General features: G+C 42.7%; 1 protein-coding gene across 1 annotated transcript in view; it reads left to right on the top strand.

Moving 5' to 3' along the window:
• Positions 1-19,062, top strand: part of ANK3 (ankyrin 3) — a 329,557-nt gene that overhangs the window by 128,607 nt on the left and 181,888 nt on the right. The window contains 1 exon segment of the mRNA XM_060126942.1: positions 18,083-18,181. Within this exon segment, the coding sequence (XP_059982925.1) occupies positions 18,083-18,181 (99 nt within the window).

The raw sequence follows: 19,062 nt of genomic DNA, 5'->3' as shown, positions 1-19,062 counted from the left end.
TTGTTCAGAAATTTCCTGATGCTGCTGAAAATAAGGAGATTGGGGTCATGGTTAAGCAATTTAAGAGGACAAATTGCAGTATTTTCAGACTCCTTCAAACAATTCCAAAGCATCAATTTACATTAAAACAATGACTATGGTAATTACAAATGATGCTAATTTATTGATTAAAGATGAGTGGACACTATGGAAGCTAAAAAAAACACACACACACACAAAAAAGGGTTCTGAAGAACCTAGGGGCAGGACAGGAATAAAGACACAGACATAGAGAATGGACTTGAGGACACGGGGAGGGGGAAGGGTAAGCTGGGACGAAGTGAGCGAGTGGCATGGACATATATACACTACCAAAGGTAAAATCAATAGCTACTGGGAAGCAGCCGCATAGCACAGGGAGATCAGCTCCATGCTTTGTGACCCCCTAGAGGGGTGGGATAGGGAGGGTGGGAGGGAGACGCAAGAGGGAGGGGATATGGGGATATATGTATATGTATAGCTGATTCACTTTGTTATACAGCAGAAACTAACACACCATTGTAAAGCAATTATACTCCAATAAAGATGTTTAAAAAAAAAAAGTGGAGACCTCAGACCCACGTTGTTACCCTGTTAACCTTGTCTGAATTACCATATGTGATTTAAAAGTCACAGTGTGCTTTTGTTTAAAATATGTTAAAATTCAGACTTTTTTGCTGCTTTGGAAAAGCATTTTCTCCAGACATTCCTCATTAACGAGGCCTCATAGCATTCTGAACTGAAGGCTGTGGTGGAAGTTAATCATACTTACTAGGAGGCCTGTACTGTTGCTTACACCCTACAACACATGCTTCCCTCCATACGTGATGGATGGCTTGCAGTAGGATGTCTGAGCAGAGCTGGTCTTCATGAAAAGCTTAATTGGAGGCAACTGCTAGTTGCCTCCAGAAACCCACTGTAGGTTCCAAATCTCCAGTAATTTTGTTATGTAACAATCCAGCGTTTAGCCTTTTGTATTACAGAGACCTCTCCCTTCCCAACTCGAGTGGGGTCCTTCTAGGTCAGAGTTCTCTCAGGGATGTAGCAGGTGAGAGTAAGATGCCCGAGAACACAGATGGGATCAGATTTTGCCTGGTCAAAACAATAAAGGAAGGATCATGAAGCCTCAGTTGCAAAGAACTAGGTGCAAATCATAACCATAAATCGTATGCTTCAGGAACTGGGTTGAGATAGAGGTATAGATTCGAAAGTTAGAGGTCAAGTTACAGAATGACAGCAGCAACCTTTGTCTTAGGGGGGCTGTGATTTCTGCTTCCTGGCTGGGACAGAGCATTGAAGAAAGGCGGATACAGTCTTGTAGTGCTTTGTGGGCTGAGGGCGTGACCTCAAGAATAGCTACCTGCTGGTGAAGAGAGCTGGGGATAGGAGTAGCGATAACCCTTCTGGAATCATTTCCTGCGTGTAGTGCATGTGCAGATACGAGGCAGGTGTGACTAAAGAGAGAACACAATAGAATGGGTTGCTCTCTATGCTGCTTTGTAGTGCTAGCTAATTCAGGCAGCAAGAAAACAGATCCTAGCCAGTGGTGAATGTATACCCCCGAGCAGCAGTGATGGTGACTGATTTACAGGATACTTACTGGTTCTATTAACACCTTTCCTTAGATTTTTATTATAATGTGAATTTTGATTTTTGTGTTGTAATTTTGCCGTGTTTATGTATTGCATAAGATCTCCTGTCTGACATCTTAAATATTTCCTTTCGGATTATCCAGACCTGTTCAGCCTCAAGGGTCCACAGCAGGGAGTTAATAGAATAGCTGCTGAAGACTGCAGTGCAGTGTCAGCATGCTGCATTCTCTGAATTGTGTCTGCTGAGATGGCATTGACACCATCTGAATTTATGCGTGACCCTTGCTCTCTTAGCAAGTCATCCTAGCTCTCTTGGGGAAGAGAATGTAAGTAAGACACACCAGAGCTGCTCCTGATTCGCTTTCCAGTAAGGAGCATTGATGCCCTGGAGTAGGTAAAGGCCAAATTATATTATTGGATGCCTGCAAAATTCCCTTCATTGAAGAAGATAGATGAATGCTTTGCTAGCTAAGACATTTTTTCATCAAATACAGTGGACCACCTAACTTAATCTGCACTCTCGTCATTAACCTTTCTCTTGTAAATTATTATTTAACTTCCCATCTGGGGAAGATAATTGAGTAAAATATCCTTCTATTGGTCTTGGTATGTAGTACTTTTTTGTTCTGATCTCTGAAAGGATTACGGATTTATGTGTTTGAGTGCTATACCTCATTTGTTTGCAAAAGGATTTCAGGAGGTTTACAGATTAAAATATACAAAGTAAGACATGTAAGGATGAAACAGAAAAAGTAAATGTTACTAAGCAACTGGAAAGAGCTAGTGAATACAAAGCCCTTAAATTTAGGCTTTAAGGGCTTTTATACATGTAGTAGAAAAGGAAGCACGGGTTATATAGTTTTCACTTTTTGACAAAGGAAATCTTAGTTATCTATAGAGACAGGTTTTTTTGTGTGTGAAATAATTCAAATGTGATTTTTATATCATGTGAATCATGCTATGAAGAGCAGTGAGTTTCCACAGACATAGAGAACAGACTTGTGGTTGCCAGGTGGGAGTGGGGGAGGGAGAGGGATGGACTGGGAGTTTGGGGTTAGCAGATGCAAACTATTAAATTTAAAATGGAAAAACAACAAGGTCCTACCATATAGCACAGGGAACTATATCCAATCTCCTGGGATAAACCATAATGGAAAAGAATATAGAAAAAGAATGTGTATATGTGTATAACTGAGTCACTTTGCTATACAGCAGAAATTAGCATAACGTTGTAAATTAACTATACTTTAATGAAAAAAAAGAACAGTTTCATAGTTGACAGTATCTTTAATAGCTACATTTCAAAAGGTTCCATTCCTACTACCCCATACTGCCTAAGTCTCCATCTGTGAAGGCGCCTTGCCCAGGGAGGCAGAGACACTATGGCCCAGGTACTTAGCTGTGTGATGCTCTAATTGCGTGTGATAGAACTTGGCACGTGTGCCACAGATCTGTGACTAGTTAACATGTCCAACTGGACTGCCTTTCTCAAATAGCAGTTGTTTTGAACAAAGCTTTAGCAGGGGCTCGGCCACATTTGGAACTCAATTATGTCCTCAGAAAGGCTACTTTATCTAAAGTTCTTAGATAAAGGCTACTTTATCTAAAGTTCTTTTTGTTAAAGTGAGAGCAGTGTTTTTAGACAGTTGAACTCCTAAACCTGTTGATGGAAACATACAAGTGTCAGGTTTTACGTTCTGCCCAAATAAGAGGTCGACACGGGGTCAGCACATGCATAAGCAAAACGACGTCCGTGGATAAACATTATCTGAAGACTTCCTTTCTCAGTTAAATTCATTCTAGGAAATATTAAAAAAACTTCTCCTGTAAGCTAGACCTGGAAGTCCAGACTCAAGTAAGCCACTGACCTGACGCTACTAATCCGTTGAGGCCCCCATGTGCTCAACCATTCCAAAAAGTCTCTCTCTCTTAATTCCCCAAAGCACAACTAAGTCTTGGCTCTAGTACCCAACAAGACTTCTCTAAAATCTTTGGGATTGAGGAAGGGAGTTCAGAACAGAAAGGCAGAGCTTATTACTCAGGCATATAAAGGAATGAAATAGTGCCATTTGCAGAGACATGGATGGACCTAGAGATTGTCATACAGAGTGAAGTAAGTCAGAAAGAGAAAAGCAAATGTCATATAATAATCACATATATGTGGACTCTAGAAAAATGGTACAGATGAACTTATTTGCAAAGCAGAAATAGAGTCACAGACGTAGAGCACAAACTTATGGTTACGGGGGGGAGGGGGGAGGGATGAAATGGGTGATTAGGATTGACATATATACACTATTATATATAAAATAGATAACTAATGAGAATCTACTGTATAGCACAGGGAACTCTACTCAGTGCTCTCTGGTGACCTAGGTGGAAAGGAAATTTTAAAAAGAGTGGATATATGTATACGTGTAACTGATTCACTTTGCTGTAGGCAGAAAATAACACAACATTGTAAAGAAACTATATGCCAGTAAAAATTAATTGTTAAAAATGAGATTAAAAAAAAAAAAGGCAGAGCTGAAGGACCTGTTCTGGATAACACTGTCCCCAAAGTCCGTGGGCTATGACCCCTTCCTCAGGAAAGGGCTCCCTTGTGAGCCCCCTGAAGCCACTGTGTTGGAGAGTCTCTCTTACTTCCCTTAGTGAGAACTCCTTTTACCAAACACTATGTCTCTTCTGGTCAGAGTCTAAGCCCCTTAACCTAGTCTCTGGTCCCAGAGAGAGGGGGACCCCCATTTCCTCTACACCTGGGCTCTCTTAATTCAGTAGCCACTAACAACTGAGTACTAACTTTAATTTAAATTAAATGTAAACTTCTATGCCTCATTCCCCAGAACCACATTTCGGGTGCCCAGTTTCCACGTGTGGCTAGCAGCCATTGTATTAACACTGTATACGTAACATTTCCATCATCACAGAAAGTTCTTTCGAGCAAAGCTGAGACACCATCAGTCTCAGGCCTCCTTCCCTTCGGTGTCATAATTATCTCTAAATGCAACCTTCCCCTCCAAGGAAAGTGATGCTTTAAGCAGAAGCAATTTTACTCCTAATAGACTGGCCCCTTTCGGCTCCAAAAGCAGATTGCCGCCTTTCCCATCATGTAAGCAGAGACCGCCGTGACCACCAACAGCAATAAAACTGAAATCTTCTTCCAAAGAGGACTAAAAATACTGCTGGCAACTTGAACATAGTCATTTCTCCCCAGTTCATGCCATGGAGAGTTCAGAAATATCAGAGATTGAGATAGGTCTCAAGAGAGGTCTCCAATTGCCAGAGATTATGCCGCAGTTACTTCTGTGAGCCTCTGTTTTTTAATCTGGGTAAAAGATGCTTGTATCCTGTTCCTCAAAGACGCTTTCTCTGACCCCCTAAAATAGGTCGCTCCCCTCCTTGCCCCAGTGTGTGTGCTCATCGTGCCCTGTTGGTCTCGTGATTGGCCTTGAAACTTAATTCTGTGCGAGTGTTTGTCTTGCACACTGTGTTTATTACCTAAGCCCCTTGCAGTCTGAGATGCCTTATCCACCCTCTATCCCCAGCTCCTCCACGGGACATCTTTCCTCACCTGGTAAATATCCTCTTTCCAAATGCTTACCACATTCCTGCCTCTGTGATAATGACTTTAACGTGAACTTCTTCTTTTCAATCCTCCAGTGAAGGACTCAGCCGTGGAGAATGTGTCTCTTGCCATTTAGATTTTGTAAGAGACGTAGGCATTTTATTTCAGAGAACCATTCCTCAAGGTACTGGGGGCAGGCAGGACCTGTATTTTTGCTGCCTGGCAGCCCTTGATCTGCCTCCCTGAGTGGTACCTTTCACGTACTGATGGAGCTGCATTCCATTAAGCCAGAGCGTGGTACCATGAAAGCATCCAGGACGTCGCCTGCTGCAGAATAAGTGCTCGGCGGATGCTCATTTTCTTCCTTTCTTCTGTAGGTAAAAATGTGTAGTAATCATGATATAAAATAGTCGTGATTTGAGTATTTAGTAAGTTCCAGCTTCTTTGTTAAGCATTGTGCGTGCATGAGCTGAACAGTCCTATTCAGGCTAAAGTAGAGGTGTCGTGAAATACGCCTCACACACCCTGGGCTTCACCTCCCCTGCAGGACTTTGAGTTCCTCAAGGGCAGACCTACGTGTTATTACACATTTGGGGATCCCTGGAGTGTAACCCACTACCTAGCCCTGGGAAGGACTCGATGTATATTTGTTGAATTCAAGAATGAATCAACAGATAACTTCCAGGCCTCCTTATCCACTATTCCCGGGCACCCAGTACCTATTCAAACCTGCTTTCCTCAAGCCCCAGTCCTCTCCCTGGTCTATCAGAATTTCAGGCCGAGCTTCACATGGTGTTAGGGACCCACTTCCCAAACTGATGTGAGCTGCATTACGGGGGATGGGAAATCCACAGGATTCTGTTAGAGGGGTAGAGGCAAGTGCACCAAACCCAAGTATTGAATGTCAGACGCTGAGAGGCAAGTTGATTTGAGCAGCCACGAGTCTTGCGATTCAGCAGCGTAGCTGACCTTGGAAGACACGCCTAGAACAAAGGGCTAGTCGCCAAGGTCTCCTGCCCGGCTTTGTTCAGTTAAGGGTGTTTGAAGCAGAGCCTCCGTTTCTGAGCTGTCAAAGCCCAATCAAGGCCACCACCAGCCAGTGCTAGATCATCAGCCACTCAAACGTGGAGAAGAGGTGAGCATCGCTTCAGCAGGAGGGTGACTTTTGTAATGTTTTCATAAGGGTCCAGGGCTTCCGGAGACGCTACTGTAGTTTGTGTGGCGATGCCATTGCAGACACATTAAAAAAAAATATTTTCCCTGCATTATACGATTTATTTTTAAAATAAAATACAATAAAGCAAAAGAAAGAAAAGAAAAACCGCCCATAAGAGTCCTATTTTGTTAACGTTTAGATGTCTGTCCTTATAAAGCCCAAACACACACACACACACACACACACACACATTCATTTTTATTGATACGTATTTTCAAATATAAAATAAGTTATGTTTATCTCCTAGTATAGGTTCAACAGCATTAAAGACATTTTTTTTTACATCTTTATTGGAGTATAATCGCTTTACAATGGTGTGTTAGTTTCTTCTTTATAACAAAGTGAATCAGTTATACGTATACATATGTTCCCATATCTCTTCCCGCTTGCGTCTCTCTCCCTCCCACCCTCCCTATCCCACCCCTCCAGGCGGTCACAAAGCACCGAGCTGATCTCCCTGTGCCATGCGGCTGCTTCCCTCTAGCTATCTACCTTACGTTTGGTAGTGTATATATGTCCATGCCTCTCTCTCGCTTTGTCACAGCTTACCCATCCCCCTCCTCATATCCTCAAGTCCGTTCTCTAGTAGGTCTATGTCTTTATTCCTGTAAAGACATTTCTAAAGGGTTATATAAACCTCCTTTGGGAAGAAAATGGAGATTTGGGAGCCTTTAGCAAAGAAATGTGAGTTATGGAAAAGTCTCAGTGTGGTTACTGCATTACCCATATTCTTGTTACCATGGTGATATTAACATCTCAGGAAGAACAAATCCAGTAAGTAAGCGGAGGCCAGAGTGGTGGGAGATAGACCTTTTCTAGAGAATTGCTCTCTGCATGCCATGCAATCTTGTTCCTGCCTTTTTCATTTAATCCCCTGAATGCCACATCAAAGGAGAATCTCCTATATAATTTTTTAAGGGAATGTTTTTGTCTTAAACCCATGAGTACATTGGAGCTTATTAATATCCTACCCTGTGGTATGGGATGTGTGTTGTTGTCGTCTGAGGAGCTGAAGTTTCTAAGCTGTAGCAGCCTAGACTGAGGAGGAAAGTTCTCAGATACATGCTGGAGCCCTGGCTCTCATCCTGGCTGTATCATCGGTCACTGATGTGGTCCAGGGCAAGCCTCTTCCTCATGTAGGCTGCATTTTTCTTTTCTTTTTTTTTTTTTAATTTATTTATTTTATTTATTTATTTTTGGCTGTGTTGGGCCTTCATTGCTGCACACGGACTTTCTCTAGTTGTGGCGAGCGGGGGCTACTCTTCCTTGCAGTGCACGGGCTTCTCATTGCGGTGGCTTCTCTTGTTGCGGAGCACGGGCTCTAGGCATGTGGACTTCAGTAGTTGCAGCACGCGGGCTCAGTAGTTGTGGTGCATGGGCTTAGTTGCTCCGCGGCATGTGGGATCTTCCCGGACCAGGGCTCGAACCCATGTCCCCTGCATCGGCAGACGGATTCTTAACCACTGCGCCACCAGCGAAGCCCTGCGTTTTTCTTATTAGCCAGATAGGAGAGAGATCAATCAACCACAAGCCCTTCCCTTCTGCCTGACCACCTTATCTGACAGGGATGGAGGCCTTTCGCAGAAGAGAGTAGGTATAGTACAGTGTCAAAGCAAACAGCAAGGCAGTCAGACTGCTGGAGTTCCACACTGGTACTGTGGCTTACTTTCTGTGCTCCTGGGCAAGTTATTCATGCTTCTTCAGCTTTGTCACCCGTAAAATGGGTCCGAAAATAGTACCAAATGCGTAGCATCATTGTGACCGCCCGATATAGTCCATATAAATTGCTTAGCCTGTGGGCCAGGGTCCTAGCCATGTTTGTGCTGGTGGTGGTGATTAATGCTTACATCTGGGAGGAGACCCATCAGTGTAAGACACAGTCACCTGTCAAGCGTGACACATGTCAAGCAGGTGACATCATGTCAGCTCTCTAGAGTACTTCTGGAGCTAGTCAGAAATGGTGCGTCCCAGAATGTTGGAGTTAGTGTTTGCGTTGTGTCTGTCAGCATGAGAAGGGCAGCCTTTACCAAACGATTAACATGACATTGTTTGAGACAGTAAGAACGCCAGTAAAAAAAGATCATAGAAATTGGAAGGTACATATTTCCCTTTGTTTCACTTTTCGTCTTTGAATATATGCCCTGCTTCCTGCAGTACAGCTCTAGAATTGTTGCTCTGAGAACATGTTTAAATGACCCGAATGAATCCTATTTTGAAATTCTGTGAAATAAAGTTCTGTTAAGTTAGGAGTTGGCAGTGCTCGCTTTATTCATTTGCACTTTAAAAGGGAATAATTCATTAGCTGTAGAATTTTCATTTCCTCCACAACAGCCCTCCACTGAACATTCGGACCATTGTTCACACTTCCTGTTGTCAGAAGGTGCACTTGGATGAGCTCAGATGCACCCTGGTCCCCTCCTGGGCATCTTAGTTCTTTCATGAGAAAATCTTGCTCTTGTTCCTCTGGTGGTTTGAAGCATATACAGGAAGGGCGAAGGGGCACCTAGAGCGGAGCGTTTAGGACTTTGAAGAACCAAACGTTGCAGAGAGGTGAATTGGGGACACATGCGCGATCCTTTATTGGCTCTCTCACAAATCAAAGCGGTAGGTTCCAAGAAAACAAGTTCAGGGAGGAGATCAGCATGGACTATCATAGTTGAAAAAAAAAATTGAAAAGCTAAGCTGTGATGGACATGAAAGTATTAGAGTCAGCTCCAGGAAGTGGAGGCTGAGGCCCATTTGCACATGTGAAATGAGGCTGGAGATGAGTGGCGAGTCCAAGCCTGTGGGAAGGGACTCCCCGAACCCCTGGCTGGGCTGAGGGCACTGGCCTGGATCCTGCAGGTAGAAGGGAGTAATTGCAGCATTTTTGGTTGGTTTGTTTGTTTTTGAGAGAATTGGCATGATACACTGTATAAGTTTGAGGTATACAGTGTGTTGGTTTGATATATTTGTATATTGCAATATGATTACTACAGTTTTTGTTAGCTAATAACTCTAACATATAATTATCATTTCTTTTTTGGGGTGAGAAAGGTTAAGATCTAGTCTCTTAGCAACTTTGAAGTTGATAATACAGTCTTGTTGACTATAATCATTATGCTGTAGATTAGATCTCCACAACTTATTTATCTACTATTCGCAAGTTTGTACCCCTAAACGACATCTCCCCAACTCATCCACTACCCCGCAGCCCCTGGTCACCGCCATTCGACTCTCTGTTCTTACAGGTCTTTAAATGGAGAAGTGGAATGATGGCTGGCATGTAATGGGGCAGGGCTGGGATAGCTAAACCCCCTTCAGTGCGTGGGACATCCTCATGCCAGTGACAGTGTCCCAACCAGAATGCCAGTGGTGCCCCCTCTGAGACAGCATTGCTGGATTGATCATCTCTTTACAGCCAAGAGATGGAGAGATGGGAACGTCCCCAGATGGGAAAGAAGGGCCGGGCAGTTCGTGTTCACTCTGGGACTGCTCTGCAGCGGGCAGCAAGCTTCCCCCATGATGCACCCCTCAGAGTTGGTTGGACTGGAAGACCCTGAGGGTCCTTTCCGCTCTTACTACTGAGACTTTGAAATAGGAGGTGGAAAAAACTTATCCAAAATGCAAACTAATTTAGGAAACGGCTTTCATCTATGACTACGTACTCCAGTAAGTTTCCTATACATTATTTCCTTTATTCTTCACAGTTATCCCGTGAGATGTGGGTATGAGTTCCATTTTACGCCAGGGAGCGAGAAGTTAAATAACTTGTGTTTCAATTAAACTGTACGGCTTCAAGGTGGCAGAGCTTGAGCTAAGAACAGCAAAGTAAATCAGTCAAGTAAAATAAGACAATAAAAACAAGCAAGTAAAATAAACGACATTCAGACTGTGTAGTTCATGATATTCTAACATCGGAGGGCGTGTGTACCGGGCTTTGGACTTAATCCAGGGTCATCCCAGGAAAACCAGAACTGCCAGTAGTCTCTCTTCGACCAGCTGGCTACTCGTTTGCTGCCTGCACCAGTTGCAAAATGAATTAAATACATTTTTCAAGATTTTAAAGGTTTTTTTGTTTTTAACTCACTACGAGATCCCATCTCGCATTTAAGGACGTTTTAATTGAAAGATGAGCAAACTTAAAAAAACTGACACATGATCAAATTCATTCTAAAAGGTAATGCATTCATATTTCCACTACATGTTATTTATTATCTCTATCAGTCCTGCATTTTTGAACCCCTAACGATCATGCTTTGAAATGGACTCTCGATATTTAGAAACGTAATGGCTTTATGACGAAAAGGTATCATGTACGTTTTCTGGTAAGAAATACAAGGCAGGCTTGTCCAAGGAGCACGTCCCTCTGAGTTTGAAAATGAAAAACCATTTTCTCATAGCCTCCAACCGGCCTTGCAGCCGGTTTTCCCTAGCTGGCCAGCATCTTCCCATTCCCCTGGACCGGGATTCAGTGCTTCAGGGATGGGGCCTCGCAATCTGTGTTTTTTTAACAAGTTCCTCAGGTGATTCTTCCGATCGAGCATATTAGAAAACACTGACTGAGGCCGTGCTCTGAAAATCTTTTCTTCATATAAATTGTCTAAAGTTGAGTCACAGAAATCGCAAAAATTTTTTTGCTTGTAAAAACTACCTCTATGTTTATAAGCCCATAATAATATAACCTTGAATTTACAGCATATTTACAGCTTACAGCAGCGGTCCCCAACCTTTTTGGCACCAGGGACTGGTTTCGTGGAAGATAGTTTTTCCACGGACTTGGGGGCGGGGGGGCGGGTATGGTTTGGGGATGATTCAAGAGCATTACATTTATTGTGCACTTTATTTCTATTATTATTACATCAGCTCCTCCTCAGATCATCAGGCATCAGATCTCGGGGGTTGGGGACCCCTGGCGTACAGAATACTTTTATGTACAGTGCATCGTTTGAGACCCACAAGAATAGATAGTTTTACAGATGAGAACTGAGATCCCAAGAAGTCCTTTGTCCCAGATCCTACTGAAAGTAAGATGGAAGAACAAGGATGTGCATCCGGACCTTCTAACTCATTTTTTATGTCTCAGTGTGTGACCGTCAGCCCCCAGCAGCAGTGCCAGATGGAAGCTGAGGCCGGGATGTTGGCCCCTGGGTAGCTGTGGTCTTGCTGGTCCCTGGAGGAGCTCCCTCTCCTTAGAACGAGTATACTGCACACAGATAAAGCCATCTGCACTAGACTGGCTTTATTTCTTTCCAAACCATCTTTCTTTAGAAACTTCAAAGACGTTATTTTCATTTTTGACGTGTTTGAAACTTCAGCAAGAATCTAATTTACTGGAAGGCCAAGTGAGGGTAGGATACTTGAGAGACTAACAGTTTCAAGTTCACTGACATCTCCAAAGCCTGAAAGAATGATTTATTTTCTGGAGGGGAAAGAAAAGTATTCAGCACAGAGATTAATTTAATTTCGGATTTATTAGAAACGATATGAGTGTGGAAAATTTATAACTATAAACCACCTTCATTTTTTTGTTTTTAAGAAATTTTGCTAGTAGACTGTTAGAAAAAATATAGACTGTTATTAAAGTTACAGCATTCATTAGAAAGATTACAGGAAATCTGTATCATTAGATTAACTCATTTTAAATAATTAAACTTTTTTTTTTTTTTTTTTGGTGGTACACGGGCCTCTCACTGTTGTGGCCTCTCCCGTTGCGGAGCACAGGCTCCGGACACGCAGGCCCAGTGGCCATGGCTCACGGGCCCAGCCGCTCCGTGGCATGTGGGATCCTCCCGGACCGGGGCACGAACCCGTGTCCCCTGCATCGGCAGGCGGACTCTCAACCACTGCGCCACCAGGGAAGCCCAACAAGTTATTTTGATTTGTTTGAGTTTTACTCTCCTCATCTGTAACATAAAGAAAGAAAATAGATAGTACCCCTTATTAGGGTTGTTGAGTGGGTTAAATGAGATAAGAATTACGGAATACCTGTGAGTTTCCTTTCTCTTTTTGAATTAATCTCATCTCTCCCCTTGGCAGTCCTGTGATGGAGGCACCGGAGGTATTATGTCCATTATACAGTTGAGAATATAAGTCCATAGAAGTGTGGTTTGGTATATTTCACTATTTTGAGATAATTCCCTACCATGATCTCTTCAAATATTTCTTCTGCCCTATTTTCTCTCTTTTCCTTATGCATCTCCAGTCAGCTATTTTATATCATCCCACAGCTCTTGGGTGCTCTGTTGTTTCTTTCCATTCCTTTTTCTTTTTTCTTTTTTCTTTGTGTTTCAGTTTGGATCATTCATACTGGTGTATCTTTCAGTTCACTGATTCTCTCCTCAGCTCTGTGAAGTCTGCTGATGAGCCCATCAAAGGAATGCTTCATTTCTGTTTTTTTTCACTTTTACTTTATATTTTTATTTAATTTTTATTTTATATTGGAGTATAGTTGATTTACAATATTGTGATAGTTTGAAGTGTACAGCAAAGTGATTCAGTTATACATATATATATATATATATATATTCCCTCTTTTTCAGATTCTTTTCTTATATAGTTTATTACAGAATATTGAGTAGACTTCCCTGTGCTATGCATTAGGTCCTTGTTGATTATCTGTTTTATATATAGTAGTGTATATATGTTAATCCCAAACTCCTAATTTATCCCTCCCCCCAACCTTTCCCCTTTGGTAATCATAAGTTTGTTTTCTATGTCTGTGAGTCTGTTTCTGTTTTGTAAGTAAGTTCATTTATATCAATTTTTTTAATTCCACATATACCTGGTATCATATGATACTTGTCTTTGTCTGATTTCACTTAGTATGATAATCTCTAGGTCCATCCATGTTGCTGCAAATGCATTATTTCATTTTCTTATGGCTGAGTAGTATTCCATTGTATATATGTACCACATTTTCTTTATCCATTCCTCTGTTGACAGACATTTAGGTTGGGAATACTGCATTTCTGACAGTGTGGTTTTCTTATCAAGTGTTTCCGTTTGACCTAAACTCCCTAACTTTTGTTGCATGTCGTTCCCCTGTTCCACTAGATAGACTGCAGACACTGAGGAAAATAGTATCCCTGCTTGGAAGCGGCATGTGTCTTCCTTCTCCTGTCAGGCTGTACATGTGGAAGCCCAAGCCGGTTGAGTCCAGAGTTGAGCTGAGTTTCCATTTTGTTTGCAGCACAGGTTTCACGTTCCTCTAGGCGGGGCTGCACCGCCTTACGCTGAGGGTGAGGGCCAGCCGTCAGAGATTCTCCCGGGTTGGTGCGCTTCCCCCGCTCCGCTCTCCCTGCATCCCTGTAGCACAGAGTCTCTCTCACCAAGCTCCTGCCGCCCTCAGGAGCCGGCTACAGTTGCTTGTTCCGTTAGGCTGGGGCTGAGGGGTCTTTCATTCCGGATCCGCTTCAGTCTTAGGGAGTATGCCCAGGCCTCGGATCTGGGTCTGTCTCAGCACTCTCGCCCTTTCTACCACGGCAGCCAACCTCTGCCTGGTGTACGTGGTTGTGATCTCGGGTGGCCTCAGCCTGCAGCGGCTTGAAGCCGGACTTCAATCTGGCCAGAGATTGAAGTCAGGCCGTGGCAGTGAGCGTGCTGGGTCCTAGCCGCTAGGTCACGAGGGCCAGTAGCCAATGACAGGGCCCTGGCCCATCAGCTTTGTAGAAAGGAGTTTCCACAAAGAGACGGAAAGTAGTGAAACAAGTCAATTGTATATTAGGAGGAAAAAGAGTCCATGTGAATAGACACACACGGGCAGACTCAGAGAGAGAGTCGTGCCTTTGTGGTAGTTTGCATCACTTTTATGGGGCATTTCTGCCAGGTTTCCTCTGGCCAAGCATCTTGCTTTTCCTGGCTCTGAGTTTGTGTTGGGTTTAACTCAGGGTCCTACCCTATGTGCGCATGCATCTCTTAGCCAAGATGGATATTAGCCCAGAGGCCTGTGGGAAGGTTGACATCACCTACTCTGATGTGCCCCCTCCCTTTTTGGCCCCCCAGGAGGCTTTCTGCACACGTGTAGTTGGGAAGGTCTCCTTGATCTCAAGAATGAGGAATATGTGGTCTCTCTTATCTGGGCATGGCTCAGGTTCTCCTCCCTCCTGCATTATGGTCATCTTGGAGTATCTGTCCGCAGGGGACAAACTCCAGCTGCCCAGCCTGGGGCCCATCTATCTCCTGTCTCAGTTGTAGATTTGGAGGTTCCTCATATATACTGCCAAACTGCATCCCAGAAAGCAGGCACACATTTACGCTTCCTGAGCGGCTAATGAGGTTCTCCTAAACAAGCCTTTTTGTCTTTAACGTCATTGGACTCTTGATTCGGTGGGATTCCATAATTTTGTGACCCGCTTGTATGATGGAAATGCAGCAGTGGACCTGGTACCTAGTAGAGCATAAAAGATTTTTATTGGTTAACTGAGGAATCTAAATAGAAATGTCCTGTTGACCGGTCCAAAGGTCCCACTTTGATTTGACTTCTTCCTAATTGATGGAAGCAGTCGCTACCTGATTCAGGAATACAAAAGTATGCGTTTCACTCAGAAGCTCCATTTGACGGAGATGAGAAGCCTAGTCTTTAGGCAAAGCCTTTATGATCCCTGACTGGAAATACCACACACACACCCCCTACCCCGAGGATCCAGAAAACTGAATTCTGATGCTGATTCTGCCTCTCATTAGTTGTCTCTTAATATACAGATTACTGATCAGTTCTATCCCTTAGTTGATTGATCAAATGGGATTAATGATATATATCTTCAGTAGATTGTTGTGAAGATAAAATGAAATTACATAAGTAATTTACAACACTTACTAAGTGCTGTAGAAATAGAAAGTAGTACTCTAGGAGGGGTCAGAGCAGTGTAGAAAAATGTGGGAGTTTGAATTTCAAGGCACCCTTTTGACATCTACACATCACCGTAAGATAGAGTCCATGAATATGGAAGAGAGCAAAATTAGAAATGGAGCTCTTTCCTCTCACTAAAATTAGCCTACTTGTGATAAAGGTTAATTAAGTCCTTCTCCACCAGGCAAGAGCACATCTTTAAAGGGAAATAGCATGTCAGCCCTGACTCACGCTGGGGAGTGATGAGGTCTTTGTGTCGTATCCCACTCTGAGCTCGGTAAGCTCTCCTGTTGGACTGTGTTTCCTATAGACCTAACCTGGTGCTGCGTCTGCTGTCTCAGGCCTAGAATTCATCCGTAGTGCTGCTTGGCTCATTTACATACTTGCACTCAGACAATGGAGACAAGCAAGACCATCAGAAAGTTTCTTTCTGCCAGCTTTCATTCATACGCAAAATCATCCACCCCAAAGAGGGCCAAAGCATATACAATGCACAGCCTCTATAGTTTTAATTCCTCTTTTGTCACCTGTTACACACCGTTGAAACCATCAGCCACAAGCTGATAGGTCTAGAGCAGAGATCAACCAACTACTGCCCACAGGCCAAATCCAGCCCACCAGCTGTTTTTGTAAATAAAGTTTTATTGGAACACAGACACTCCCGTCTCTGTGCATGTCACGTGGGGCTGCTTTATCGCTACCCCAGCACTGACAGCTGGGGCAGTACTGACAAATTGCAATGAAGATGGTATGGCCTGCAAAGCCAGAAATACTTGATATCTGGCCCTTTGCAGAAAAAGTATGCCTACCACTTGGTCTAGAGCAATGATACTAGCCCTGTCCACTCCCCACCAGCATGACTAAGGCATATCTCTTTTACTCAGATCTCTTTCTCCTTCTTTGACTTAACGAACTAATTATTGTGGAACTGATTTATACTTTAGCACCTAAGAATAATGAGGTAAAGAGTTGTTCACATGGGAGAATGTATAATGACTAAAAGTATTTAACTAGAAAAGCTTATAGAAAATACAAAAGAATGTGTTAAACAGCTCTCCATGAGGGTGCAACTACACAGTAAATTCCCCAGTTTAATCAATAAATATATGGGCATGGAAAAAAGAAGGTGGAATAGGGAGGGCATCTATGGAGACTTTAAAAGAGATTTAAGGGACGTTTCAACCTAATGCAAGTTGTGGATATTCTAATCTGAACCACTGTACTGAGAAAATTGGGGATAATGGGAGAATATAAAAACACTGACAGATCTTGGCTTTTTGAAAGAATTATTTTTACTTAGATAAAATTAATATTGTTATTTGTTTACAAATATCCTTATCTGTTAGAGATAATTAAGTTGCAGTAATTGGGGGTGAAATAATAGGATACCTAGGATTTTCCTTCTCCTCTTAAACTCCTTCAGGCAGAAAAAATAGTCGGGAGTATAGAAGAAATAATATTGGCAAGGTTTGACAATTATTGAACCAGAGTGATGAGTACATGAAGCTCATTATGGCTTTCTCTCAAACTTTGTGTCTGTTTGAAAATTTTCATTTGAAAGCGTTTTTTTCAAAAGCATAAGTTTAAGAGTCATATTTTAATTTGAATCTTGGTTTTGCCTGCTGTTTCTAATCTGTAAGACGGTCATCGTGATTCAGATTGTACGTGACATTGTGAGGACTATGAAAACTAAGTGAGATAGTAAAGAGTTTAAGGCAGTGCAGCGTAACTCACAGGACGTGAGTCAATACCTGGTAGCTATTATATTGTATCTGCCATCACATGACAAGAATGTAACCCCTTATGAGCCTCGTTCGTTTATCGTGTAATTGACTTTTGTGAACTGCAGACCTTAAACCCATGTTGTTGCTACACAAGAAGAAGGAGCCAAAATAAAGAATGTTTTCACTATGTGCACGTATTTCCTTGACAGTCTGGACATAATCACAGCACCTGTCAGATGAGTGGAGCAAAGGACTATGGTATCCAGGGGATCTTGATTGGAATGTCAGATTGTCCTGACCATATGTCTATTCCGCAACAGTAATTTTTTTTTTTTTTTTTTTTTTGGTACACGGGCCTCTCACTGTTGTGGCCTCTCCCGTTGCGGAGCACAGGCTCCGGACGCGCAGGCTCAGTGGCCATGGCTCACGGGCCCAGCCGCTCCGCGGCATGTGGGATCTTCCCGGACCGGGGCACGAACCCGTGTCCCCTGCCTCGGCAGGCGGACTCTCAACCACCGCGCCACCAGGGAAGCCCTCAACAGTAGTTAAAAAAAAAAAAAATCAACATAGTCATTTTTCTGTGCAATTGCTAATAAATGCCTGTGAACGCTTTTTAGCCCATCGCGCATGAGAAGCCCTGTGACAGTATAGGGCACTGACAGACTTCCCAGTTTGAGTTCCTCTTGTCTCTCCTTGACGACTTGTACTCAGATGACCCAGAGCAGGCTCTGAGTAACATGACACTCCTTTCAGTTAAGTCTCAGCTGACTAATCAGCCACTGAGTCGACCATTCAGTAGCCAGTGTGCATCACACACAGTGATGGGAAAACATGTTGACTTAAATGTGCAGGATGTTAGAACAAAAACGATCACCATGTCATCCATCAATAATGTCAATCAAATGAAATAAACTTGGACCCTACGCCACAGAGTGTGTCCCTTAAAATTCATCCCTTTTTGAGGTCTCCTTCTGAGTAAAATTACCGTCAGATAGAGATGTTGGGAAGTATTCTATTCACGATGGATATTTTTTTAAAAAGGTAAGAAAAGTGTGAGGATGTGTTGGGGAAGGTTTAGGAAGCAATGTTTTGGTTAAACTCAGGTAACACTGTACTTTTTTCTCTGTTCTTCCACAGAATGACATCACTCCTTTACATGTTGCATCAAAACGAGGAAACGCCAATATGGTAAAACTATTGCTTGATCGAGGAGCTAAAATTGATGCCAAAACAAGGGTAAGAGTGCAACTTATGTGCCTGCTTACGCTTATTTTCAGGAAGCAGGAATACTTCTAGTACTTTTGTTGCTAGTCCAGCCCTGGCTTTATCTTTATGTCCTTTGTTGTAGTCTCTTTAAAAAATGACTGCTAAGTTGATTCTTCGTACAATGGGATAATGATCCTTATTTATAAATCTTTAATACACGTTTAAATAGTACCTGGCTTTAATTATAGAAACTGAGATCTATGTCCAGAGTTTTAGTTGAGTTAAATTTTTAAGCAGTTAATCACTACTTGATATTGCAGGCAGGGCTGTTGGGCCAGTTTGATATTAAGACTGACGGTTATTCTATTTAAAAACAAATCTGTACCCCTTTGCACATTGCTGGTGGGAATGTAAAATTGTGCAGCCACTATAGAAAACAGTAAGGAGGTTCCTCAAAAAAGTAAAAATAGAGCTACTATATGATCCAGCAATTCTACTTTGGGGTATATACCCCCAAAGAATTGAAAGCAGTATCTTGAAGCCATATTTGCACAACCAGGTTCATTGAAGCATTATTCCCAATAGCCAAGAGGTGGAAGCAACCCACCTATCCATCGACAGATAAATGGATAAAGAAAATGTGCCGTGTACGTACAGTGGAATATCATTCAGCCTCATAAGAAAATCCTGTCACATTCTGCAACATGAATGAGTCTTGAGGACATTAAGCTAAGTGACAGAAGCCAGACACGAAAGAACAAATACTGTATGATCCCACTTACATGAGGTATCGAGTAGACAATCATAGAAACAGAAGTAGAATGGTGGTTGCCTGAGGCTTGGGCGACAGGGAAATGAGGAGTTGTTGTTTAATGGACTAGAGTGTAATATTGCAAGATGAAAGTTCTAGA

The sequence above is a fragment of the Lagenorhynchus albirostris genome, chromosome 16 (genome assembly GCF_949774975.1).
Source record: "Lagenorhynchus albirostris chromosome 16, mLagAlb1.1, whole genome shotgun sequence".
Taxonomy (NCBI): domain Eukaryota; kingdom Metazoa; phylum Chordata; class Mammalia; order Artiodactyla; family Delphinidae; genus Lagenorhynchus; species Lagenorhynchus albirostris.
This window is presented reverse-complemented; position numbering and strand designations above follow the sequence as displayed.